This window comes from Clupea harengus, chromosome 20 (assembly GCF_900700415.2).
Source record: "Clupea harengus chromosome 20, Ch_v2.0.2, whole genome shotgun sequence".
NCBI lineage: Eukaryota > Metazoa > Chordata > Actinopteri > Clupeiformes > Clupeidae > Clupea > Clupea harengus.
Window position 1 is genome coordinate 1,801,295 of NC_045171.1, and position 20,111 is coordinate 1,821,405.

Below are 20,111 nucleotides of genomic sequence, written 5' to 3' on the forward strand. Positions count from 1 at the left end.
AGAACACCCTTCCATTGACATAGAGCAGAAGGCCTTTGTTTTTTATCTCCAAAGACAAAATACTGCATATGGTGCACTTTGGCTGTGTGCTGTGTGCAAGATAATAAACCTTACAGGACAATGGGCACACACTTATGGGCTAGAGGGCTTAGGAAACTGGCTCTCTGGATGCATGTGCATTTGTACGCCTCGTTGCTCACTACTGACCATGGCACTCAGCTGTAAGTAGATTAGAGAAGAGAAGCTGTTCTCTGAGATCCCCCATGCCTTGGGGCGAGAGGGTGAATGTGAAGGAGAGGAGGGTGGAAAAGGGATGGAGGCCTGAAACAACAATTTTCTGGTGTCAGTGTCCCGCCACGATCCCCCTCTCTCTTATGTAACCTCTAAAATTAGACGACAATCTGTTTGTTGCCTTTACGGGAATAATATATGGCATGATTAAAAAAACAAAGCAATGTTTGATCCATTTGATTTCCACCCTCAGACGATAGGCAAGATTCATGTGTCTGTCTCAGAGAGAGAGAGAGGGAGAAGGAGAGAGAGAGAGAGAGAGAGAGAGAGAGAGAGTCCTGTAAATGTGAGCTGTTGAAATGCTGTGCTGGTGCTCTGTGATAATTCAGTTCAGTTCAATAGACAATAAGCCTCAGAATGGTTGCCAGAGCCTAAGACCTAAACACCCCAGCCCAATGGTTGCCAGAGCCCAAGACCTAAACACCCCAGCCCAATGGTTGCCAGAGCCCAAGACCTAAACACCCCAGCCCAATGGTTGCCAGAGCCCAAGACCTAAACACCCCAGCCCAATGGTTGCCAGAGCCTAAGACCTAAACACCCCAGCCCAATGGTTGCCAGAGCCTAAGACCTAAACACCCCAGCCCAATGGTTGCCAGAGCCTAAGACCTAAACACCCCAGCCCAATGGTTGCCAGAGCCCAAGACCTAAACACCCCAGCCCAATGGTTCTCAACCGTTGTCCCGTGAAGCAAAGTGATATGGATCGTGGAACTTTAAGGAACCCAAAGCATTTTAATACAAGAAACAATGTACATGAAATAATATTTTTAAATAGACCAATGACACTGCTTCTTAATTACAAATATTTGTAGGAAGTCACTTATTTACAACTTCTAAAATTATTCTTTTAATCTAAATGGGCTTTAGTCCCATTCTCCATTTGATGTGAAAATAAATTTCAGTCCGGTGAGGGCAATTATTATTGCAGCGACCAGAGAAGGCGGTCGCTCTAATTGTTGTCAGTTCCACGAGTGCAAAGGCTCATGGGACTGTTGATGTTTGCTAGGCTAAGTCACATAATCACAGTCACTTCCTGTTCCATTTTGAGTTGACAGAATAGAGAGAGTAAACAGCTGAGCATGACGCCGTTTGTTGGGCCAGTTCTTGCTCTGATGCACTTCAGTGCATTTTTAATAAATAATACGATTGCCTGTCTGATTGAACTATCTGTTTGATAATTATTTGACAGTCTGCTGTAGTGCAATATGGGTCAATCTTGAAAATGACATTATAGCCTACAATAATGTGCGTGACATTCTTCATAATCGATAACTAACTTTACGTTCGTCTGCCTTGACATTCTGGTTTGACCTTTGATGTGCCTAAGCCCCAAAAAGGTTGAAAACCTCTGTCCTAGAGCAAGCATAAGGTGACAGTGGCAGGACCCAGCTCAGAGGGGGGACCCATCTGCTTGAGGTTGGCCCGGTAGAGGGATAGAAAGAGGAGAGGGGGGAAGGCGAAAGTGAGGTGAGAAGAGAAGAGGCAGGCAGATGCAGATCATTCATACACAGAATCAAGCAAACACTTCAGGCATATATCATATTGGCATGCATGGGGCAGATGTACAACAGGCAGACATACAGATTGCAGGGTGTAGAAAAAGGAGATAGTAAGGTAAGAGTGATGGCAGCATACACATATAGTATAGTCCTATCATACAAAGCAAATGACGAGTGGAGATCTGCTTTCTGTCCTCAGCTCCAGGCGAGTTTGTGTCTCTGGCTGAGATGGAGTGCACCCTGCTGAAGAACCTGTTCCAGGGCTACCAGCGCTGGGTCCGCCCTACCCAGCATGCCAACGACACCGTGACGGTCCGCTTCGGCCTCAAAATCTCACAGCTTGTCGACGTGGTGAGACCGCACGGCGCACATGCTATCAAAGCCAAATCGAGACGTTTTACATTGTGCAGTATCTTTTGGTATACTGGAAACCTAAAACCTAGTGGAATTTTTTATTCCAGTTCCATTCTTTTCCAGTACAAAGGATTGTACTGTCATATCTACCATTGACCTCAATACTTGTCAAGTTGTCGGAGTTTTTTGTTCGTTGTGCTATTCCCCAACTTGAAAAAGGGACTGAGTTATCTACACGGAGGTGTGGGTAACTGGATTCCACTCAAATTGCTGAATAACTGAATAACTGAGTCCCAGGCAGTAGCTACGTTTCCACTTTTCCTTTTCTTTTTCTTTTCATTAGTCACTCAGCCATTAGCCAAATCCAGCCCTGAATTCAGTTGTGTTATCTGTCCATGGTTCTGAAATATGTAGGTCTCCAGGGAGCTGCATTCGGCACTGAAATATCTCCGATGACATACTGTACCTTAAATAGACTCATCTGCGGAGATGAGATCCCTCTTAACGCTAGAAGAAGGTCTGAAAAGCCCAACGAGGAGAAATGGAGAAGTGGAAAATGCAGCCTGTCAGATGACACTTTTACTCTAGGCTTTTTTAGTTCACTGGGTCACCCTGCAGTGATAGTAGATTCTAGTTCTCACCTACATTTCATCATCCTCCTCCTGTCTTCTGGCATCTCCCCCTGCTTTTAACTCCCTCCTGTCCCTTGCTCCAGCTCCAAACTGAGTGTGTTTTGGTGTTAAGGCAGAGTTACAGGCCTATTTAAAGGAGTGTGTTCATTATTAACTCTCTCCCTCCCTGCACCCACCAGCGTGCTCGCTCTCTCTCTCACTATTTCTCTCTCTCTCACTATTTCTCTCTCTCTTTCTCTCTCTCACTCACTATCTATCTCTCTCTCTCTATCACACTGTTTCTCTATCTCACTATTTCTCTTTCTCTCTCTGTGCATATCTATACAAAGGGAAACAGGGAGGGAACCATATGTAATTGCATGTTTCTATGATATGTAATCAAGATCTTAACCATTAAACAATATTGTTGAATAGCCCATACTGCTTGGGCATTGTTTACGTATATCAATTCTAGAAAATTGAAGTATTTAGTTATTTTATTATTATAGAAATGCTAAGAGGCACAGAGACATGAGCTCAGTAGCTGAAATTATGAAAACGCTCAGTGGTAGTTTCCTCGTAAGCAGAGCACAGTGCTGGACTTAAAAGTACAGTCCTATGATATGCCACTGCCATACCATTTCAGTAAGTATCCAGAGAGCAAAAATTGGCTGGAAAAGGATTTTCTATTTTCAGGCATTTTGCTTGGCTCAGATGTTCAGGCCAAAACAAATGTTTCCCCTGATTTAACCGTTTTTCCCTGCTGCTCTGATGGCCTTGTTTTTAAACACATGTGCCCACTACAGCATGTGGGGTTACCTTGACTATTATTCTTATGTTTGGAGGATCTATGTTATGTTATGCCATATGAAAGTCTTTTATTTTACATCACAGTCAGGAGTTGGCTGGGAGTGTGACCAGGGTTGTTGTTTGTTTCTATGTCAGGCAAACTTCACACATGGGCATCAGATGTTCTGTTTCATGTTCAAACATTGTTGTCATCCATCACATTTTTGAAAAGAAACATCTTTTGAAAGCACAGCAATTTTGTCTGGGGTAGTCAAAAAAATACATATATTGTATACCTGCAAAACAACCTTAACATAATTAGCTGTTATGACAAACATAGCTGATATTGCTCCCAAGTTTGGAATTTAGGTTTCAGTGCTTGACACTGTTGATTAACAGTTCTTAACACAAGTGATTTACGTTTATTCATTTTATTTGATATACTTATAAATACAGTAAGTGATGAGTCCGTCCCCTGTGGCTTACAAAAGGACCAGATGATCCGGCTCTGGGGTTAGTGGGCTTTACCGTTCAGTCCAAACCTTATCCTTGAAATCACCAAATGTCTATAAAAGCCCAACAGCGAGTTAGCCTACCCAGGAGCACGGCGCTGCCTTAGAATAGCAGCTGTAACGCCAGCACAGAAGACTGTGTTACTCCCCTCCCCACTGGCTTCATCACTTCCCTCTCAGCATAACACACAGACGCCCTCTCCCCCAGCCAAGCAAAGTGAATTAGCTGGCATATTACATTATACTTTTTGCATAATTACCGGACCAGGAACAAAACAGCTACCTTATATACCACTCTTTCACCGGCCAGTGCCCACTTCCTGTGGCTAATTTTAGCCTCTAACCTCACAAAGTAGACTGGCAACAACGGCGTGTCTTTTCCAGTCTCATACTTTGAAAGATGTATTCACACTCACAAGTCGAGTCATGCTCAAATATCTCAGCCTCAGATATAATGAATCTGTTAAATGGCAAACATCTTTGGCCTGCACCACACAGGCTCCTTCCTAGGCCGTGAGGTCACATCATAACAAGTCCTGTCAGAATTCTATCAGGAGCACTTTGGCCTCAGGCGTGAAGGTTAACACTAGATACTCTGTTCCACTTGACTTTGATGTTTAACGACCTCTGAGACGTTGGGCAATCACTAAAAGAACTTGTTTTTATGAACATTCATCAGAAGCTAGAAACCCCTTGGGGGAAATCTATTAACTCAAAAATGCCTTTATCAAGTCTGTTTGTTAGTTAGTATCTATCTATCCAACTATCTACCTATCTATCTGTTTGTTAGTCTGTTCTGTTAGTATTTATCTATCTATCTATCTGTTTGTTAGTCTGTTCTGTTAGTATTTATCTATCAATCAATCAATCAATCTATCTATCTAGATAGATAGATAGATAGATAGGTAGATAGATACTGTAGATAGATAGATACATGAATAGTCATACACCTATATATGCATCACAAATAGGTTGTCCTTTCCCCTGTTTCTATTTGAACTCTCACTGTATTGTGAGTCTTACTGTATTCCTCAGCTCACTCATATATCTAATTTGGTCTGTTTGTACTCTCACTGTATTCCTCACAACACTCATATATCTAATTTGGTCTGTTTTGCTATCAGGATGAAAAGAACCAGCTTATGACCACTAATGTTTGGTTGTGGCAGGTAAGGAGATTGGCGGAACTAAAAACAAAACCAAACAAATATATTTAACCCGGTTTGGCTTTTATATCACGCATGTATTTGAGAGTGTGTTTCTGGGCAGGAGTGGATAGACTATAAGCTGCGCTGGAACCCTGAGGATTACGCAGGGATCACATCCATCAGGGTTCCTTCCGAGAGCATCTGGTTACCTGACATTGTGCTATATGAGAAGTAAGCCCTGTGTGTGTGTGTGTGTGCGTGTGCGTGTGCGTGTGCGTGTGAGTGTGTGTGTGTGTGTGTGTGTGTGTGGGTGTGGGTGTGTGTGTGTGTGTGGGTGTGGGTGTGTGTGTGTGTGGGTGGGTGTGTGTGTGTGAGTGTGTGTGTGTGGGGGTGTGTGTGTGAGTGTGTGTGGGTCTGTGGGTGTGGGTGTGGGTGTGTGTGTGTGTGTGTGTGTGCTTATTTATTTCTTAATACCATAGTTGAATCCCAACATCTTGGTCACATAAATACCCTGCATTATGTAAAAAGCAGAACAAAGTTGCACAAGCCAAGCCACTAAGTTGAGGGCTTTTTCTGTAGCACTCCTCTGAATAATTAGTCTGCAGAAAGTGCCTCAGGAAATAAAACAAATAATTACACGGTGAGCCTGACATTGCACATCATAGCACTGTGTTTGTCTTCCACAGTGCAGACGGGCGTTTTGAGGGCTCTCTGATGACTAAGGCCATCGTCAAACACAATGGTGCCATCACCTGGACCCCGCCGGCCAGCTACAAGTCAGCTTGCACCATGGATGTCACCTTCTTTCCTTTCGACCGGCAGAACTGCTCCATGAAGTTTGGCTCGTGGACTTACGACGGCAGCATGGTGGACATGGTCCTGACAGACTACCAGGTGGACCGCAAGGACTTCTTTGACAACGGCGAGTGGGAGATCCTCAGTGCCACGGGGGCAAGGGGCAACCGCCGCGATGACGTCCTGTCCTACCCGTTTGTCACCTACTCCTTCATCCTGAAGAGGCTCCCTCTCTTCTACACGCTCTTCCTCATCATCCCCTGCCTGGGCCTGTCCTTCCTCACCGTGCTGGTCTTCTACCTGCCGTCAGACGAGGGCGAGAAGCTCTCGCTCTCCACCTCCGTGCTGGTGTCGCTCACTGTGTTCCTGCTCGTCATCGAGGAGATCATCCCCTCCTCCTCCAAGGTCATCCCTCTCATCGGCGAGTACCTGCTCTTCATCATGATCTTCGTCACGCTTTCCATCATCGTCACCGTCTTCGTCATCAACGTGCACCACCGCTCCTCGGCCACCTACCACCCCATGTCGCCGTGGGTGCGCGGGCTGTTCCTTCAGAGGCTGCCCCGCCTCCTGTGCATGAGGGGCCACACAGACCGCTACCACTACCCCGAGCTGGAGCCCACCGGCCCCGAGCTCAGGTCCAAGGGTCGCAGGGGGACCCGTGAGACCCAGGAGGGAAAGGAGGAGGAGGAGGACAATGCCTTGGTCACCATGCTGGAGAAAGCCACGTATTCAGTCCGTTACATCTCACGCCACATCCGTAAAGAGCACTTCATCAGAGAGGTAAAAGGGTAGTTATTGGTGGCTCCTGTGTGGCATCAAATGCTACACGTCTGATAAAAATGACATCATATGGCATTATATAGTATGATTTTAAATATATGGCTTTATATAGCAGCGTAGCATAGCGGCGTAGCATAGTATTTCACCACATTTGTGTTGTTTTAGGTGGTACAAGACTGGAAGTTTGTGGCGCAGGTGTTGGACCGGATCTTCCTGTGGGTTTTCCTCACTGTCGCTGTACTTGGAACCATCCTGATCTTCACCCCTGCTGTCACGCTGTTCCTCAGCACTCCACCTCCTCCACCATAGCTTCTGACCTGATCCCATCCACCAGATCTACACCATACCCACTCCACATTAATTTCTCTCACTTTCATTTCAGACTACGTTAGCACAGCTCTCAGCACAGCTTACTTCAGCAGCTACACACAGTTCACAATTAAAGAATATAATTTAGAGTGGTTTGTATCTGAGTTTGACAGATTGTTACACAACTGTAAGTGTGTAGAGGTCTTGCAGTGTAGCTTTAGAATGGACTGTAGACTAGAGTCAACAGTATACTTACAGAAATACTGTGGAGTTATAGCATAATACTGAATCTCTGGAGGCTATAGGAGTTAAGCCTTTTGTTTGTAATGCAAAACAAAAATGTTTTGTTGTTCTTGTCCGTATAACACTGTACATTATAACACTGTACATTTGTAAAGTCTTACTATTAATCCAAATATTGGTACCCAACATATTATTTACATTCATTGCAATATAATTTAGGACACTTTGGGTACAGTTTTTACATGTGTAGTTTGTTATTTTCTCAGCAAGACCAATAAATGAATTGGGTTGTCTTATCAATTTCCAGTATTAACTTACATTGCATAACTTTTTTTTAACTCTAATGATCACATTTAGGTTCATTTGTATTTCATGGACACATAGCTTAATGTTGGTTTACATTCTCTGTGATAGAAGTTGCATTCATTACTTCAGATAAACTTTCCTTGATTGCCCTGCCAATCAATACATTCTATGATGAAATAGAGGAAGGCCACTGCTCCACTGGCAGTGATCCTTCCGCCCATTGATCACGCAGGCAGTATTTCGGATATTGCTGGACAGAATTGGGTAGAAAATGTTCACGCACATGTGAGCTGTTTTCATCCACAGTGACAGATTTCCCAAAATGTCTAAAAGGCGAGGCCTGAAATGCTTGCACAGGGCATCAGGTTCAAGACGGATGGTTGAAAGCAAAACTCTGAACCGTCTGAAGTTAAGGAACAGAGACATATTGATACAAGTAGGAGGGCCTCAGAGCGCCATCCCACTTTTGACACCATATATGGCAAAGGCAGAGAGCAGACAACCAGTTCAACTTTGAAAACAACCATGCACTCTGATCACAGGTGCCAGACTCCTTGTTTGATCAGTTACAACCATGCACTCTGATCACAGGTGCCAGACTCCTAGTTTGATCAGTTTGAGCACTGTCTGATCACAGGTGCCAGACTCCTAGTTTGATCAGTTTGAGCACTGTCTGCATCACAGGTGCCAGACTCCTAGTTTGATCAGTTTGAGCACTGTCTGCATCACAGTGCGCTTGTTTCCTTTCAGTATTTATGTAAGCTGTTTGTGATAGTTTAATGAGAGATATTAAGGTATGACAAAGAGTCTGGGGGGCATTCTATTATACATGCTAAGATGATGCTGAAGGTATAGAGAAGTTTCAATCTGTTTTTTTTTTTGTTTGTTGGTTTTTGTTAGCGTAGAGAGAGATCTTCTGATACAATTTGTTTGCAAGAACTTTAAAGGAGCTATAGATTAAACAAAAGAATGAATAAGTACAACTGTATATCCCCTTTTTTCATAATCAAACTATTTTACACATAACATAAGTTGACTCACCATCACCAATTTTTAGCTGCCGATCCAATGTCAGCTTCTTTCTATTGGCTTGGCTAGTGGGGAGGTGAGCAGACAGGAAACTATAGCTTCTGATCGGACGGGGAATATTTGCTGAGCTTGTAACAGGTGTGTGACTGTATGATATGTTCTAGTTATTTATATTGGGAGGGGCACTCCTGATGGCAATGTTAGTAGTAGGCTAAACTACTACTACTAGAACACTGAGTAGGCCAACAGTCTGATGAATTCAAATATGTATTACACTTGAGGACCCTTAATGGATATGTACTAAATATTGGTAGTATGTAATGATAGTGTTTGAAACATTTATATTTACATCTATATATTAAACGAATTCAACTCCTTGTGAATGTGGACCTCAAAGTTGCAGACTCAAACAGGGGAGTGTGGCTTTCCTTTTGTTCTGCGAAGACCCGTCAGAGACTAAAGCAATTGTGATATTTCATCTTGGTGTCTACACGGAGGCTAAGGTTTGTTTTCATATTTCTCCATGTCTATGTATCGAAAGGCATATACCTGCCCTATTACATACATTATAAAATGACCTGTGTCAGTGTTATTTGGTAGGTTATGGACAATTGGGTACGTTAATTACAAAAGCTCATTTTGAACGAGTACCTCATATTTCGCTCTGTATGTGAGGATGCGAATATCTGAAAATGTACCGGAACAAAATTCAATACCGTTGTTAGTTGTTGGCGGAACATTTAAACTGCTGCACATCAACAATTCCAAGGCGCATGCTTTCCTCGCAGGCAAACGACCATTCGTGTGATTTGGCATATTTTACCGACACCGAGTTTAATTCGGTGTGAAGATTTTCTTGCATTTAAACAAATAATTACAATTCCAAAATGAAACTGCTCACACATAACATGTTAACATCGCATGTGAAGGGAGTGACCAAAGGATACCCACTTCTCATCAAAGTAAGACTTGTCATGTTTTAGTCCTTACCTAAATAGTTAACGTTAAGGATTACTTATCAAGTATTACGTTTTAAATTGTTTGATGCAGACTTAACCCGTTATTAGCGGTTAATTGTCAAGGTAAATCCAAACCTGCATCATCGTCTAAAAGGGCAGATCCTTCAAATACAGACTTGCACGCAGCCCTAACTTAGCTAGTTCTGTTTAGGTTTAGCTATGTCTTGGATATTTAACCTGCCCAATGAATAGTCCCGAAACGAATGTAACCTAATGAAACGTCTTTGTTATACGTTAACGAGCGGGGTGACGTTACTTTTGTGGAAACTAGGCTAGCTTACCTTAACACTTTCATTCAAACGCCGTTCTCGTCTTTTATTTAATTTGGAATGTTCCTCATAGGCAACAGAGGTTAAGGTGAACGAGGTGGAGTTTAACCCACAGTTCATCAGTCGGATGATCCCCAAACTCGAGTGGAGTGCCTTCATACAGGCAGCGGAAGGGGTGAGTGTGACCCCTCTTGGCCTATTTGTATCGTTTGTTTTGGTAAACCAATATGAACCGACGCCGATTTCATGATAGTAATGTTACATGCATGTTTATGATGATAATGTTGTAGGGACGTCTGCAGTGCTATTGGGTCTGTGTTGCCTGCCTATCACTGGGTGGGGTGCTACTTGTATGATGCAGTGGCTTGTCAAATGGCATGAGCATGGCTTTCATGGGAAGGAGGTGTGATGCAATGAATTTAGAACGCAATAGGAATAAGTGCAATTGTTTATAATTCACTGATCAGACACATATCTGCAGACACAACACTGTTATGTTTTGACATTAATCTATTTTGCAGCTGGGACACCTGCAGAATCTTCCAAGCACAGTTGTTCCGGAATTTGAGAATAATGAGGACTTTCTGCGAGATGTTCACAAAGTTCTGTTAGAGGTGAGTCTTCTCACATGTTTTTTTGTGAGTAGAAAGATGACATAATGTACTGTGAAGCTAGTTTAACTCTGTATTATTGTCCTCTCTAGGTGGAGGTCATTGAGGGTTGTCTCCAGTGCCCAGAATCAGGAAGAGAGTTCCCCATTTCAAGAGGAGTTCCCAACATGCTATTAAATGAAGATGAAGCCTAACTTGATTAGAATATATCCTCTGATATACAAATTATGTTGAAATACTTCCAATTCATCCCACCTAACCATTTAAGGTCTGAACTCCTTTGGGGCCCTATTCTTTCTTTTTGTTATTTTGGTTTATTTATGTGTTTTTATTGAGATTTCATATGATGTTCTGAAATAAAATAGTTTAATGCCCTCCAGTCTTTTTGTAGTTTTCTAAAAGAAATGACTCGGTAAAATAACCTCATCCTCAGTGATGACGCAACCTTGCCCGTTCAGTGTGGAGTAGATGTGATGTTGTGCACGTCCAACTCATTAGTGGTTGAGATGCATAATAGGAACAGTGTGTGTGTGTGTGTGTGTGTGTGTGATTGATGCAGGATGAAACCATGTGGTGGAGTGCAGTGGGTGTATCCGTACACCCTGAAGACCACCTTCATTGAAAATGAGTCAACCTTCAACAGCCGTTCATCAGGCCTGATATGATTGGCACGTTGCCTGAAATGATTCCTGTTAATGTGATCTGGTACTTATTCTGTTCAACTTGGCATTGAATGCTATCAGATACACAAGAATATATATATTTTAGAATGTGTAAAGATGGAAGAAGCTGTGAAAGGATGTGAATACCACAACGTTACCTATGAGGGTCTTTACCCTAAGCTACTATGCAGGGATTTCGGAGAAGCATTTCATCTTTCTTTTTTTAAATATTTTCTTTACTTATTATTTCTAATGTTGCAAGGGCAATAAAAGAGCTCTTACAGCACCCACAGATCCACGTTTGCCCCTTTTAGAGATTATTGTGGGATAAATGCAATTACATATGCATATAGCCTACTTTCTCCTATCTGTTTTAAGTCAAGCTCTGGATTGATGTTTTCATAAGAGGAAGAAATGTACGTTTATTGCATTTTCTGCATTGCTCATTTGCAATGTGCTGGGATGGAAAATCAAAAGAATCTCTTCACTGTTCCCAAAAAGTGGACTGTATCAGTTGACCTAGATCCACATCTGTTTTATTCATGTAAAGGCACATCTTCTTAATTGAATTCAGCTTAAGTCTTGTGTGTGTTAGTCTATGTGAAACGCGGTAGGCCTGCTCTTGTTATTAAAAAAAGAAATGCTTACAGACTTCAAGCATACGATGACGTGGCACGGCAGTGTGTCTAAATATATCTTCAAGCGGGTCAAAAGAAAGAGGGATACGATGTTTTTGAGGAAGCATTTCGGTCTGCACATTGCAATTCCGCAGTTAACCACCAGAGTTGTGAGGAATCTTCGATCCATACGCCCCATGATTCTGGCACTAGATGTCGCCAAATTGACCACATCCACGTCAGCGTAGCATTTGTTGAGCTCCACTGTGGCAGGCATCATACTAATAAATCTGAAATGCTTTAGTCATGTTTGAACAAGAGAAGTATTTGTTCCCATGAACTTCACCAACTACCCGGGCATGCAAACTCAATCTCGTCTGGAGGGCTTTTCCCACTACTCTACTGAGTGCGTTACCTTTTCCTTCTACTTACAGCTTCAGACACAATTACAGGGCTGTAACCGAAACTATAATAACGTTATAATGGGAAAAGAGCAGGAACGGCAATAAATCAGCGCTCTGAAAGATTAACGATCATGTAGTTGCTAGCATATAATTAACAGTGAGACGAAGAGAAGAGCAGGGAGAGGTAGAATAAAGAAAGGGTGTTGCCAAAATGAAGACGAAGCTTTCAAAGTCTCAGATTATCTTAGGTTTGCCCTCAGTACCCGAAATTGAGTTTACACCAAAGATAACCCAAATAAATCGAAATGTAACAATTTCCTGGCAATATCTTTATGGAGTGACTGATGGAATGATGCGCAAACAACCCCGTCACCTGTGCAGGGTGGAGACATATGTCGGAACACGTATATTGCGAGGATGTGTTGTGCAATATTTACCATCAACACTTCCAAAGAGAGCGGTGCGCCACCAATAGCCTAAACGGTTTACCTTTTCAGGGAGAACTTTTACTGAGGCTAGGCTACAGCTCATTAACCTAAGACCTTGCTCTTTTGGGTGACCACAATTTAAACAAACTCCACTTCCACTGAAACTTTACTTTTTTAGAAATATTTTTCTTGTTTTGTGTAGTTGTCATACATCATAATTTGAGTCACATCGTCTTTGTTGGATGTTCTAGCTCGCTTGCACACGTTTGCGCCCACCCACTCTCTCTCGCTCTCCCTCCCTCCCGTACACACACTTGCTGTCTGAAGCTCTTCCTCTCGACTGACACAGATTCACGAGGAATGATCGACTTGCTCCAGGATCCGAGAGAGATGGTTGTTCGTGACTTTCACACTCACATGCAACTCAATTTCTTTATGGAATATAAAGGCGACCGAAGTAAGATTTCCCTGATCTGACCTTTCTACGGGGTATGCTATATTTTACATTTTTTCTTGGATGGAGTGTTCGAAATTGTCCAACTCTAACTCCAAGAAGAATTGCACCGAGGATAACTTTCAGTCCGAGACATTTATTGAGTTTTAGTGGAAATAGTTGTGGCAAAGTCGGAGGACTGTATTTGGGGGCAAACAACTGCTGATGCAACAAATCATAAAGCTGACAATTTTTATAAGATTCCTGTTTTCAAGTAAGACAGTCAATAGTAAAGTGCCTGTCGGAATATGACGCGCGAAAGGTACACTATTGCAGTCTAACATTAAACGAAAGAAATTCAGCGAAAATAGCATTCTCTTCCCAAGTTCCAAGACAGACCACAAAAACGCTAACCATCACTTGGAGCCCACATAGGCTCGAAGTTTGCTCAGCAATTCTGGCTCACTGTGCAATGAAATCGTCCTTATTTAACGGCAATGTACAAAAACAGCTCTCAAAAGACTTTTTAAAACCATAAACTTAAGGTGTTTATAGGGTCTGCTTCTGGGTATAAACCTGCCATGGGCTAAACTTGTCAATAAAACAAAAATGAAGATTTTTTTCATCTTCTTGAGACTCAAACTTTCGGAAACATTCGTCTGAAACGTTTGGCTGTGGATGGCTATCGCGAGCTGAACGTTATGAGACCACAACCCATCTGACTGAATCACAGGGGAGTTTTGGAAGTACTCTGGGTCATTTTACAGGTAGGCTACAGACGGAAGCTCAACCTACGCCATTCTCAGCCCTTCAAAGTTCACAATCCTTTAAAGGAACCAGCAGTGGTGCCGGACCTCACAAATACGACCGTTGGGCTACATTTAAGGATCATTGTCATTCAACTTCATGCCACAATGTTGTTTATCAACTTTGTATTGCTGATGCTAAAACTGACCGTGTCAACAGAGGGACTATCGACGTGTCATTCCTTTGACTTGGACGACCATAAGTCAAAACGCATCGAAGCGGTGCGCGGACAAATTTTAAGCAAACTCCGTATTCGTTCACCACCTGAATCAGAGACAGCGCCATCACCGGCGCCAGTCCCGCCGGAGGTTATGTTACTCTACAACAGTACTCGGGAACTGCTGAAAGAGCGCGCCCGCCTGGCTGATGCGTGCGACCGAGAGAGCAGCGAGGAGGATTATTATGCAAAAGAGGTACAGCGCGTGGATATGCAACCACCTGACACAAGTGAGTCAACTGTGTGCTGTGCTGCTTTGTGGACCGCACTGTACTGTATATGTCAGTGTAAGGGCAGAGGAATATTATTAGGTTACGTATCTGCAATCACAGTGTGTTATAAGTAAGTATGCATATTGTTTTTCATGTGTACACAGACAATATCAACCCCACGCCGCCGAGTCCATATTATAGAGTGGCGGGCTTTGATGTCAACGACGTAGAGCGAAACTCTAGCACACTGGTCAAAGCGGAGTTCCGGATCTACAGAATTCCCAACGCCCAGGCTCGCTCGACTGAACAGAGGGTGGAAGTATATCAGGTAATTACAGGCTCTGTTGTGCATATAATTATCCCAGTCATGAAATTATGTGATGTCTCACCATTTCTATAATTTCAAAAGCATAGGAAAGGCATGCGTGTGACAGCCTCTATTTGGCGAGTCAGTATACATGACCTATGGGTCGTATGGAGCATTCTAATTCGGTTTAGTAAACCAAAAGAATTTTAGTGGCACTCTGCCACTGGGAACTTATAAACTTTTAGTAATTTTATTGCAGTCACTAGATGGCGGTGCTACTGTCTTGCGCTGCGTCAACTTCACCCGTTTCGCCCCGTGTTTCTCCAAGGCTACCAGAGCCAAAGCACTTTCACTGTGTTTTACTTTTGAGGAGAATTAGGCCAGCAGAGCCAGCCAGACAATGTCGTCTCCTTGGTGTCTCTTACATTTTCACCTCTCTCTCCGTCCTAGCTGCTGAAGGCAGACGTTGAGACAGCGCCCTCGCAGAGATACATTGACTCACGAACAGTGCGTCCTCAAGAAAAAGGGGCGTGGATGTCCATTGATGTCACAGAAACTGTCAAGGAATGGTTGGCACACAGAGGTCAGGCCAGTAATCAACCCGCACATGCTATACACAGAGACTGTCACTATCTGTTTTCACACATGGACATCATCAATATCAGTTCAAGGATTTAACAAGTGCCAATCACTGTTGTTCTAGTAATGATATTGTGGAATGGTGGAACTAAATTATAGAGAAAGAGTAGCCTATAAAATATTTCATTCAAATGTATAACATTTTGCAATTGATGCATTCATATGGATCAATTAGAAGGTTTAATTTGTTGGGAAAAAGCTGGGACAACGATGCCCTATTGTGCATGCATTCATTCTCACTCTTGATCTGTCTATCTATCAATCAATCAATCAATCTATCTATCTATCTATCTATCTATCTATCTATCTATCTATCTATCTATCTATCTATCTATCTATGTAGCTATCATGTAGCTTGGTCTATATATGGACACCAGTTTTCTCTCTGTCCGCAGAAAGGAACCTTGGTCTGAAACTCAGTGTTCATTGTCCTTGCTGTACATTTGTTCCATCCACAAACAATATTGTGCCCAACAAGAGTGAAGAACTAGAAGCACGCTTTGCAGGTAAGGATGGTTGGTTATAGTATTAGCAGTATAACTGTCACAGGTTGTTTTCATTGTTAAAAGTAATGGTTAGATGATTTCCCTCATTTGACCTCTGACTGAAGATCTATGTTGACCTACTGTAATCACAGTCAGAGTCAGACAAATACAAAGTCAAAAGCTAAGGATGTCAAGGTCAAATAAAACATCAGTACTCTATTATGTCAATCCGTGTACCTACAAGAAGCATCTAAGTACATTAACATTGCATTTTATTCATGTAGCATACCCTTTTAGAGTCCAGTACAGATATACATTTTCCTCAGTATGAGTGCTACCGGGGGGGGGGGTCGAACCCATGATCCTGGTGTTGTTAGCACCTTGTTCTAGCAGCTGAGCCACAGGAACAGGAGACAGACAGCGTTGACCCGTGTTTGTCACTAACCTCTGCAGGCATCGATGATGACTTCAAAAGGCCGGGGCCCACAAAGGGCCAGATTGAGTTCAGCACCAAGACCCCCCACCTCATCCTCACCCTCCTCCCTACGGACAGGATGGAGAACCCCGCGAAGAAGAACCGCAAGAGGCGGGCCGCTCCCGACACCACCACGTGCTCTCGGTATGATACCTATACTTATAAAGTGGGTATTGGTGGACGTGTCTGTACGTGCCCCTGATTTCTGGCAATGTGGTGTAATGAATATACTGATATTGTGATATAATGGTATGATATTTATGTCTTGGAGCTGCGTATCTGTACTTAGGTGTCATCTCTCTCCTTTCACACTAGCAACGGTTCAGACCAGGGCTGTTGCTTGAGGTCTCTGTACATTGACTTTCGTCGCGACCTTAACTGGAAATGGATACATGAACCGAAGGGATACAAGGCCAACTTTTGTGCAGGAAACTGCCCCTACCTTTGGAGTGCTGACAATCACTACAACATGGTGAGATCTACTGCGGGTTCACTTCACTATTTGATGTACTTTCGATGTGAATGTGAGTGAATCAAAAATCTGTTTCATTCACTGATGAACCATGGGACAGAATTACAGAAAAATACCTGTTTGCATATTCTGTGGGGTCTTGTTTGTCTGCATAGTGACTCTGTTGTTGACTCATGCTCGCCTCCACGCAGATCCTGCCGCTGTACAATAAGCTGAATCCCGAGGCCTCGGCCTCCCCGTGCTGCGTACCCCAGGACCTGGAGCCCCTCACCATCGTCTACTTCCTGGGCCGGACCCCGCGGGTGGAGCAGCTGTCCAACATGGTGGTCAAGTCCTGCAAGTGCCGCTGATTAAGTGCAAGGGGAGAGAAAAAAAGAGAAAATAGGCAGAGAGGTTAAAGAAGAAAGAGGAACGGTGTGTGGAGATTAGTGAATCTGAAGGAGAAGTAAGCCAGACACTAAAATGCCTTTCGATGTCTGTCTGGCAGTATGCACAGATTCTGCACAGATATGCAGATGCGCCGATGTTGTTATGTCATGGAGTGTAAAATAATCATGAATAGAAAGTATATATCTACAGTTGTGTGTTTGTTAGTGCTGTACCACCGTTGGGAGATTAAGAATTGTATGTGTGTGTGTGCATGAAAGTTGCGAGTGTCTATTTATTCTTTTTTTTTTTTTTTCAAAACCGTGATTGTACTTTGGCTTTGGGATACTTCATTTAAGTGTATACCATCTGTCTCTCACAGCTAAATAACAGGTCTAGACTGCAATGTGTAAATTAACGAATATTAACCGTATTTCTTTCCTTTTTCTGCATCCACAATACATTACACAGTCCCACTGTAGAAAGGGTTGTGTTTCTCACTGTGGGATATGCCTGTATAATAGGCCTATCTAGGGGAGACTGGGTAAGAGGTGATAGATGAATATTTTTAAGACCTCTTATATTCACAATGTAAATAATTTCTCTGCATTACATGTAATGTTTAATTACCTGTGCATTAAAATTTTATGATTTTGAGAACTTGGACTCCATTTTCCTGTTGTGAGGCAAGAGGTATGACTGATAAATGCACCAAAACCATATCTTTGAGAATGCTTTTTCTTCTGAAGTAAAAGATAGCTGAGTCTGAATTTCTTTTTTCTCCCAGCGACTGAGTTCTTGTGAGGGTTGAGTGTGCGGATTTGTTTCAGGGATTTGCCAGCCCCATGCGGTCAGGGGTTGAAAATCTCCGGCGTAAACAGGATGTGAGCGATTTCCAGACACCGACCACTCACGAAAAAGCTAGATTTAAACGCTTGGGGCTCAGGGTTTGTGGCGAGAGGACAGAAAAAATGTTAGAGAGAGACGTGGGTTGAGAATGTCACAGTCGAACCTTTGAGCTGGGCCTACTGCTATATCGACCGTATAGTCGTGGGTTTATCGTCTGGGTTCGCTAACAAAATGCACATTTGTGTCCCCGAGCTTTCAAATCTAAACCGCCTCGATGTCTCAAATAGTTCATCTTAAATAACTATCCCATTGGGAGTAATGTAGGTTATTTTTATGTCTGCATTTCTATATGAATGCATGCTATGTGCGTGTAGGGACGTTTCTATCTCTCCCTGTGTGTGTTTTCGTATAAGTTTGTAACGAGAAAGAGAAGGTGCGGAATAGATTGAATGTTTATCTGGATAGCCCTGCGGTCGGAAGGTTCAATCTTCGGAGAATGAGAAGCTGTCTGTGTTTGCCAGGGCGTAGTTAAATACAGAAAATGCCTTCATCTCTGTCTCTTGCCCTGCGAAAACAAGTTTTTATAAACCAGGCCAAGGGGCACCAAGCCAGGAAAGAGGGAAGATAGATAGACAGGGGAAGTAGTGTATAAAATAATTTTCTCTTGTTGAAATTAAGAGTTGGTGTTATTTTTAAGCCATACATGCATCATACCACATGCATTTATCATAGCAACACATTGTTTATTACATTTTAAACATTTTAAATGTAAAAAGCTGAAGTGATTTACTAGTTACCAGTTTAAGTAAGTAAGCAAACATTAACTGCCTTGTGCAAACAAACATATTTGAATGGGAACAGTGGATTCTGGTGAGCCTTGCGGGCAGGAGTTGGTAAGAGGACAGAACTCCGTCTGTTCAGGTGTAGACAGCAAGGGGAAGGCATTACGTCTGTGTCCTCAGGGTGTCTAGTCTCTAATATCAGTGTCTTAAAAGACGTCTCAGTGTCTCAGTAGCAGCGAGGGACGTCAGAGGCAACCGCACGCCACAGAGATCCAGGTGGAGGATGGTGTGAAGTCTCTCCACCAGAGAATGACAGAAATGTGTTAGATTACAGAGGGGAACAGCCAGCACCCTGGCTTTGAAGCTGGAACTCTAACTACAGATATGGCTTGTGTGTTTGGCTGGCTGTGTGTTGAGTATGGTGGGACTTTGACCCTCAGTAGCTTTGTATGATAGACCTCTGGCACCTACCTTGATAGTCCAACCACAGGAGCCATTGAAGGCCCGGGCACTACTGCTGTCTGTGGCCTGCGTGCGAACAGACAGTGGGAATATGTCCTCTGGAAGTCGGAGAGGCTTTTTGTGGATGCCACTGTCACCACAGGGTTGCTTTTGTGGATCAAAGCTTGAGAATGTGATGAAGCTGATCTGTGGCAATATAACTCCATACGGTAAAAACCTACTAAAAAAACAGGAAGAGTGCCTCTCACCATGATTATGCTTTATTTTGTACATAATTAGAGTCAGACTATGAGTTAGTCTCACAGATGTGAGACCGATTACATCATGGCTCATGCATCGTCATTTATATAAGCACCGATGGCAGTCACAGCAAGGCCACATCAGTATTTAGACCACATCAGTATTTAGACCACACAGTTCACTTTACCAGGATTACCCTTTTTCTTTTTAAGGCTCCTTTTGCAAGCGGAAAACGAAATGGTTTGGGCATTTCATATTGTCACTCACTGGACATGAATTGCATTTTCTGATCACATCCAGTGAAATTGCACATTTTATCTTTGTATAGTCTTTAGTTAATTGTGGTTTAACTGATTTTACTGTTACTGTTTACTGATTTAGTTGATTTACTTGGATTTTGAGGAGATCTGTTGCACTGCTTGCAAAGTCTGGAAATTCTACATTCTACATTCGTTAAAGGTGAATAATGAGATTATGGAGTCTCTGTTTAAATTATTGAGTTAAAAGTGTGTTTTTTACTAAGAAAAACGGCATGCATATAGTGCAAGGCAACATTACATTTAGTTACATGATTTTATTTCCCAGTAATTTCATTTACAGATGGTTTAGCAAATAATTGTTCTTGGACATTTTTATGATTATATAACTCCCAATCCTCTACTGTAAAGACAGCAGCGCTTGTAAAGG

The 20,111-nt window shown here is 42.7% G+C and overlaps 3 protein-coding genes across 3 annotated transcripts in view; all 3 read left to right on the plus strand.

The window, feature by feature from the left end:
- LOC105911016 (neuronal acetylcholine receptor subunit non-alpha-2-like) overlaps window positions 1-7,131 on the plus strand; it is an 8,512-nt gene extending 1,381 nt beyond the window's left edge. The window contains exons 2-6 of the mRNA XM_012839787.3: window positions 1,989-2,140; window positions 5,180-5,224; window positions 5,325-5,434; window positions 5,890-6,781; window positions 6,947-7,131. Coding sequence (XP_012695241.1) covers window positions 1,989-2,140; window positions 5,180-5,224; window positions 5,325-5,434; window positions 5,890-6,781; window positions 6,947-7,090 — 1,343 coding nt within the window. The 3' untranslated portion in view covers window positions 7,091-7,131. The remainder of the gene's footprint in view (window positions 1-1,988; window positions 2,141-5,179; window positions 5,225-5,324; window positions 5,435-5,889; window positions 6,782-6,946) is intronic.
- Window positions 7,132-9,398: 2,267 nt separating this feature from the next.
- On the plus strand, window positions 9,399-10,941 carry trmt112 (tRNA methyltransferase activator subunit 11-2). Its single transcript, XM_012840503.3, has 4 exons — window positions 9,399-9,630; window positions 10,030-10,131; window positions 10,478-10,570; window positions 10,660-10,941. Exons 1-4 carry the CDS (start codon window positions 9,556-9,558, stop codon window positions 10,759-10,761), a joined length of 372 nt encoding a protein of 123 aa, XP_012695957.1. The 5' UTR covers window positions 9,399-9,555; the 3' UTR covers window positions 10,762-10,941.
- Window positions 10,942-13,010: 2,069 nt separating this feature from the next.
- tgfb5 (transforming growth factor, beta 5) lies at window positions 13,011-17,796 on the plus strand. Its single transcript, XM_031557930.2, has 7 exons — window positions 13,011-14,365; window positions 14,512-14,675; window positions 15,105-15,237; window positions 15,689-15,799; window positions 16,232-16,397; window positions 16,569-16,725; window positions 16,917-17,796. The coding sequence occupies exons 1-7, from the start codon at window positions 14,026-14,028 to the stop codon at window positions 17,073-17,075; spliced, it is 1,230 nt and encodes a 409-aa protein (XP_031413790.1). The 5' UTR covers window positions 13,011-14,025; the 3' UTR covers window positions 17,076-17,796.
- The last annotated feature ends 2,315 nt before the right edge of the window (window positions 17,797-20,111 follow it).

Coding starts and splice junctions, on each gene's coding strand:
- trmt112 (XM_012840503.3), top strand. CDS start 9,556: ATGAAACTGCTCACACATAACATGTTAACATCGCATGTGAAGGGAGTG. Junction 9,631..10,029: donor GATACCCACTTCTCATCAAA/GTAAGACTTGTC, acceptor TGTTCCTCATAG/GCAACAGAGGTTAAGGTGAA. Junction 10,571..10,659: donor TTCACAAAGTTCTGTTAGAG/GTGAGTCTTCTC, acceptor TGTCCTCTCTAG/GTGGAGGTCATTGAGGGTTG.
- tgfb5 (XM_031557930.2), top strand. CDS start 14,026: ATGTTGTTTATCAACTTTGTATTGCTGATGCTAAAACTGACCGTGTCA. Junction 14,366..14,511: donor TATGCAACCACCTGACACAA/GTGAGTCAACTG, acceptor ATGTGTACACAG/ACAATATCAACCCCACGCCG. Junction 15,800..16,231: donor ACTAGAAGCACGCTTTGCAG/GTAAGGATGGTT, acceptor TAACCTCTGCAG/GCATCGATGATGACTTCAAA.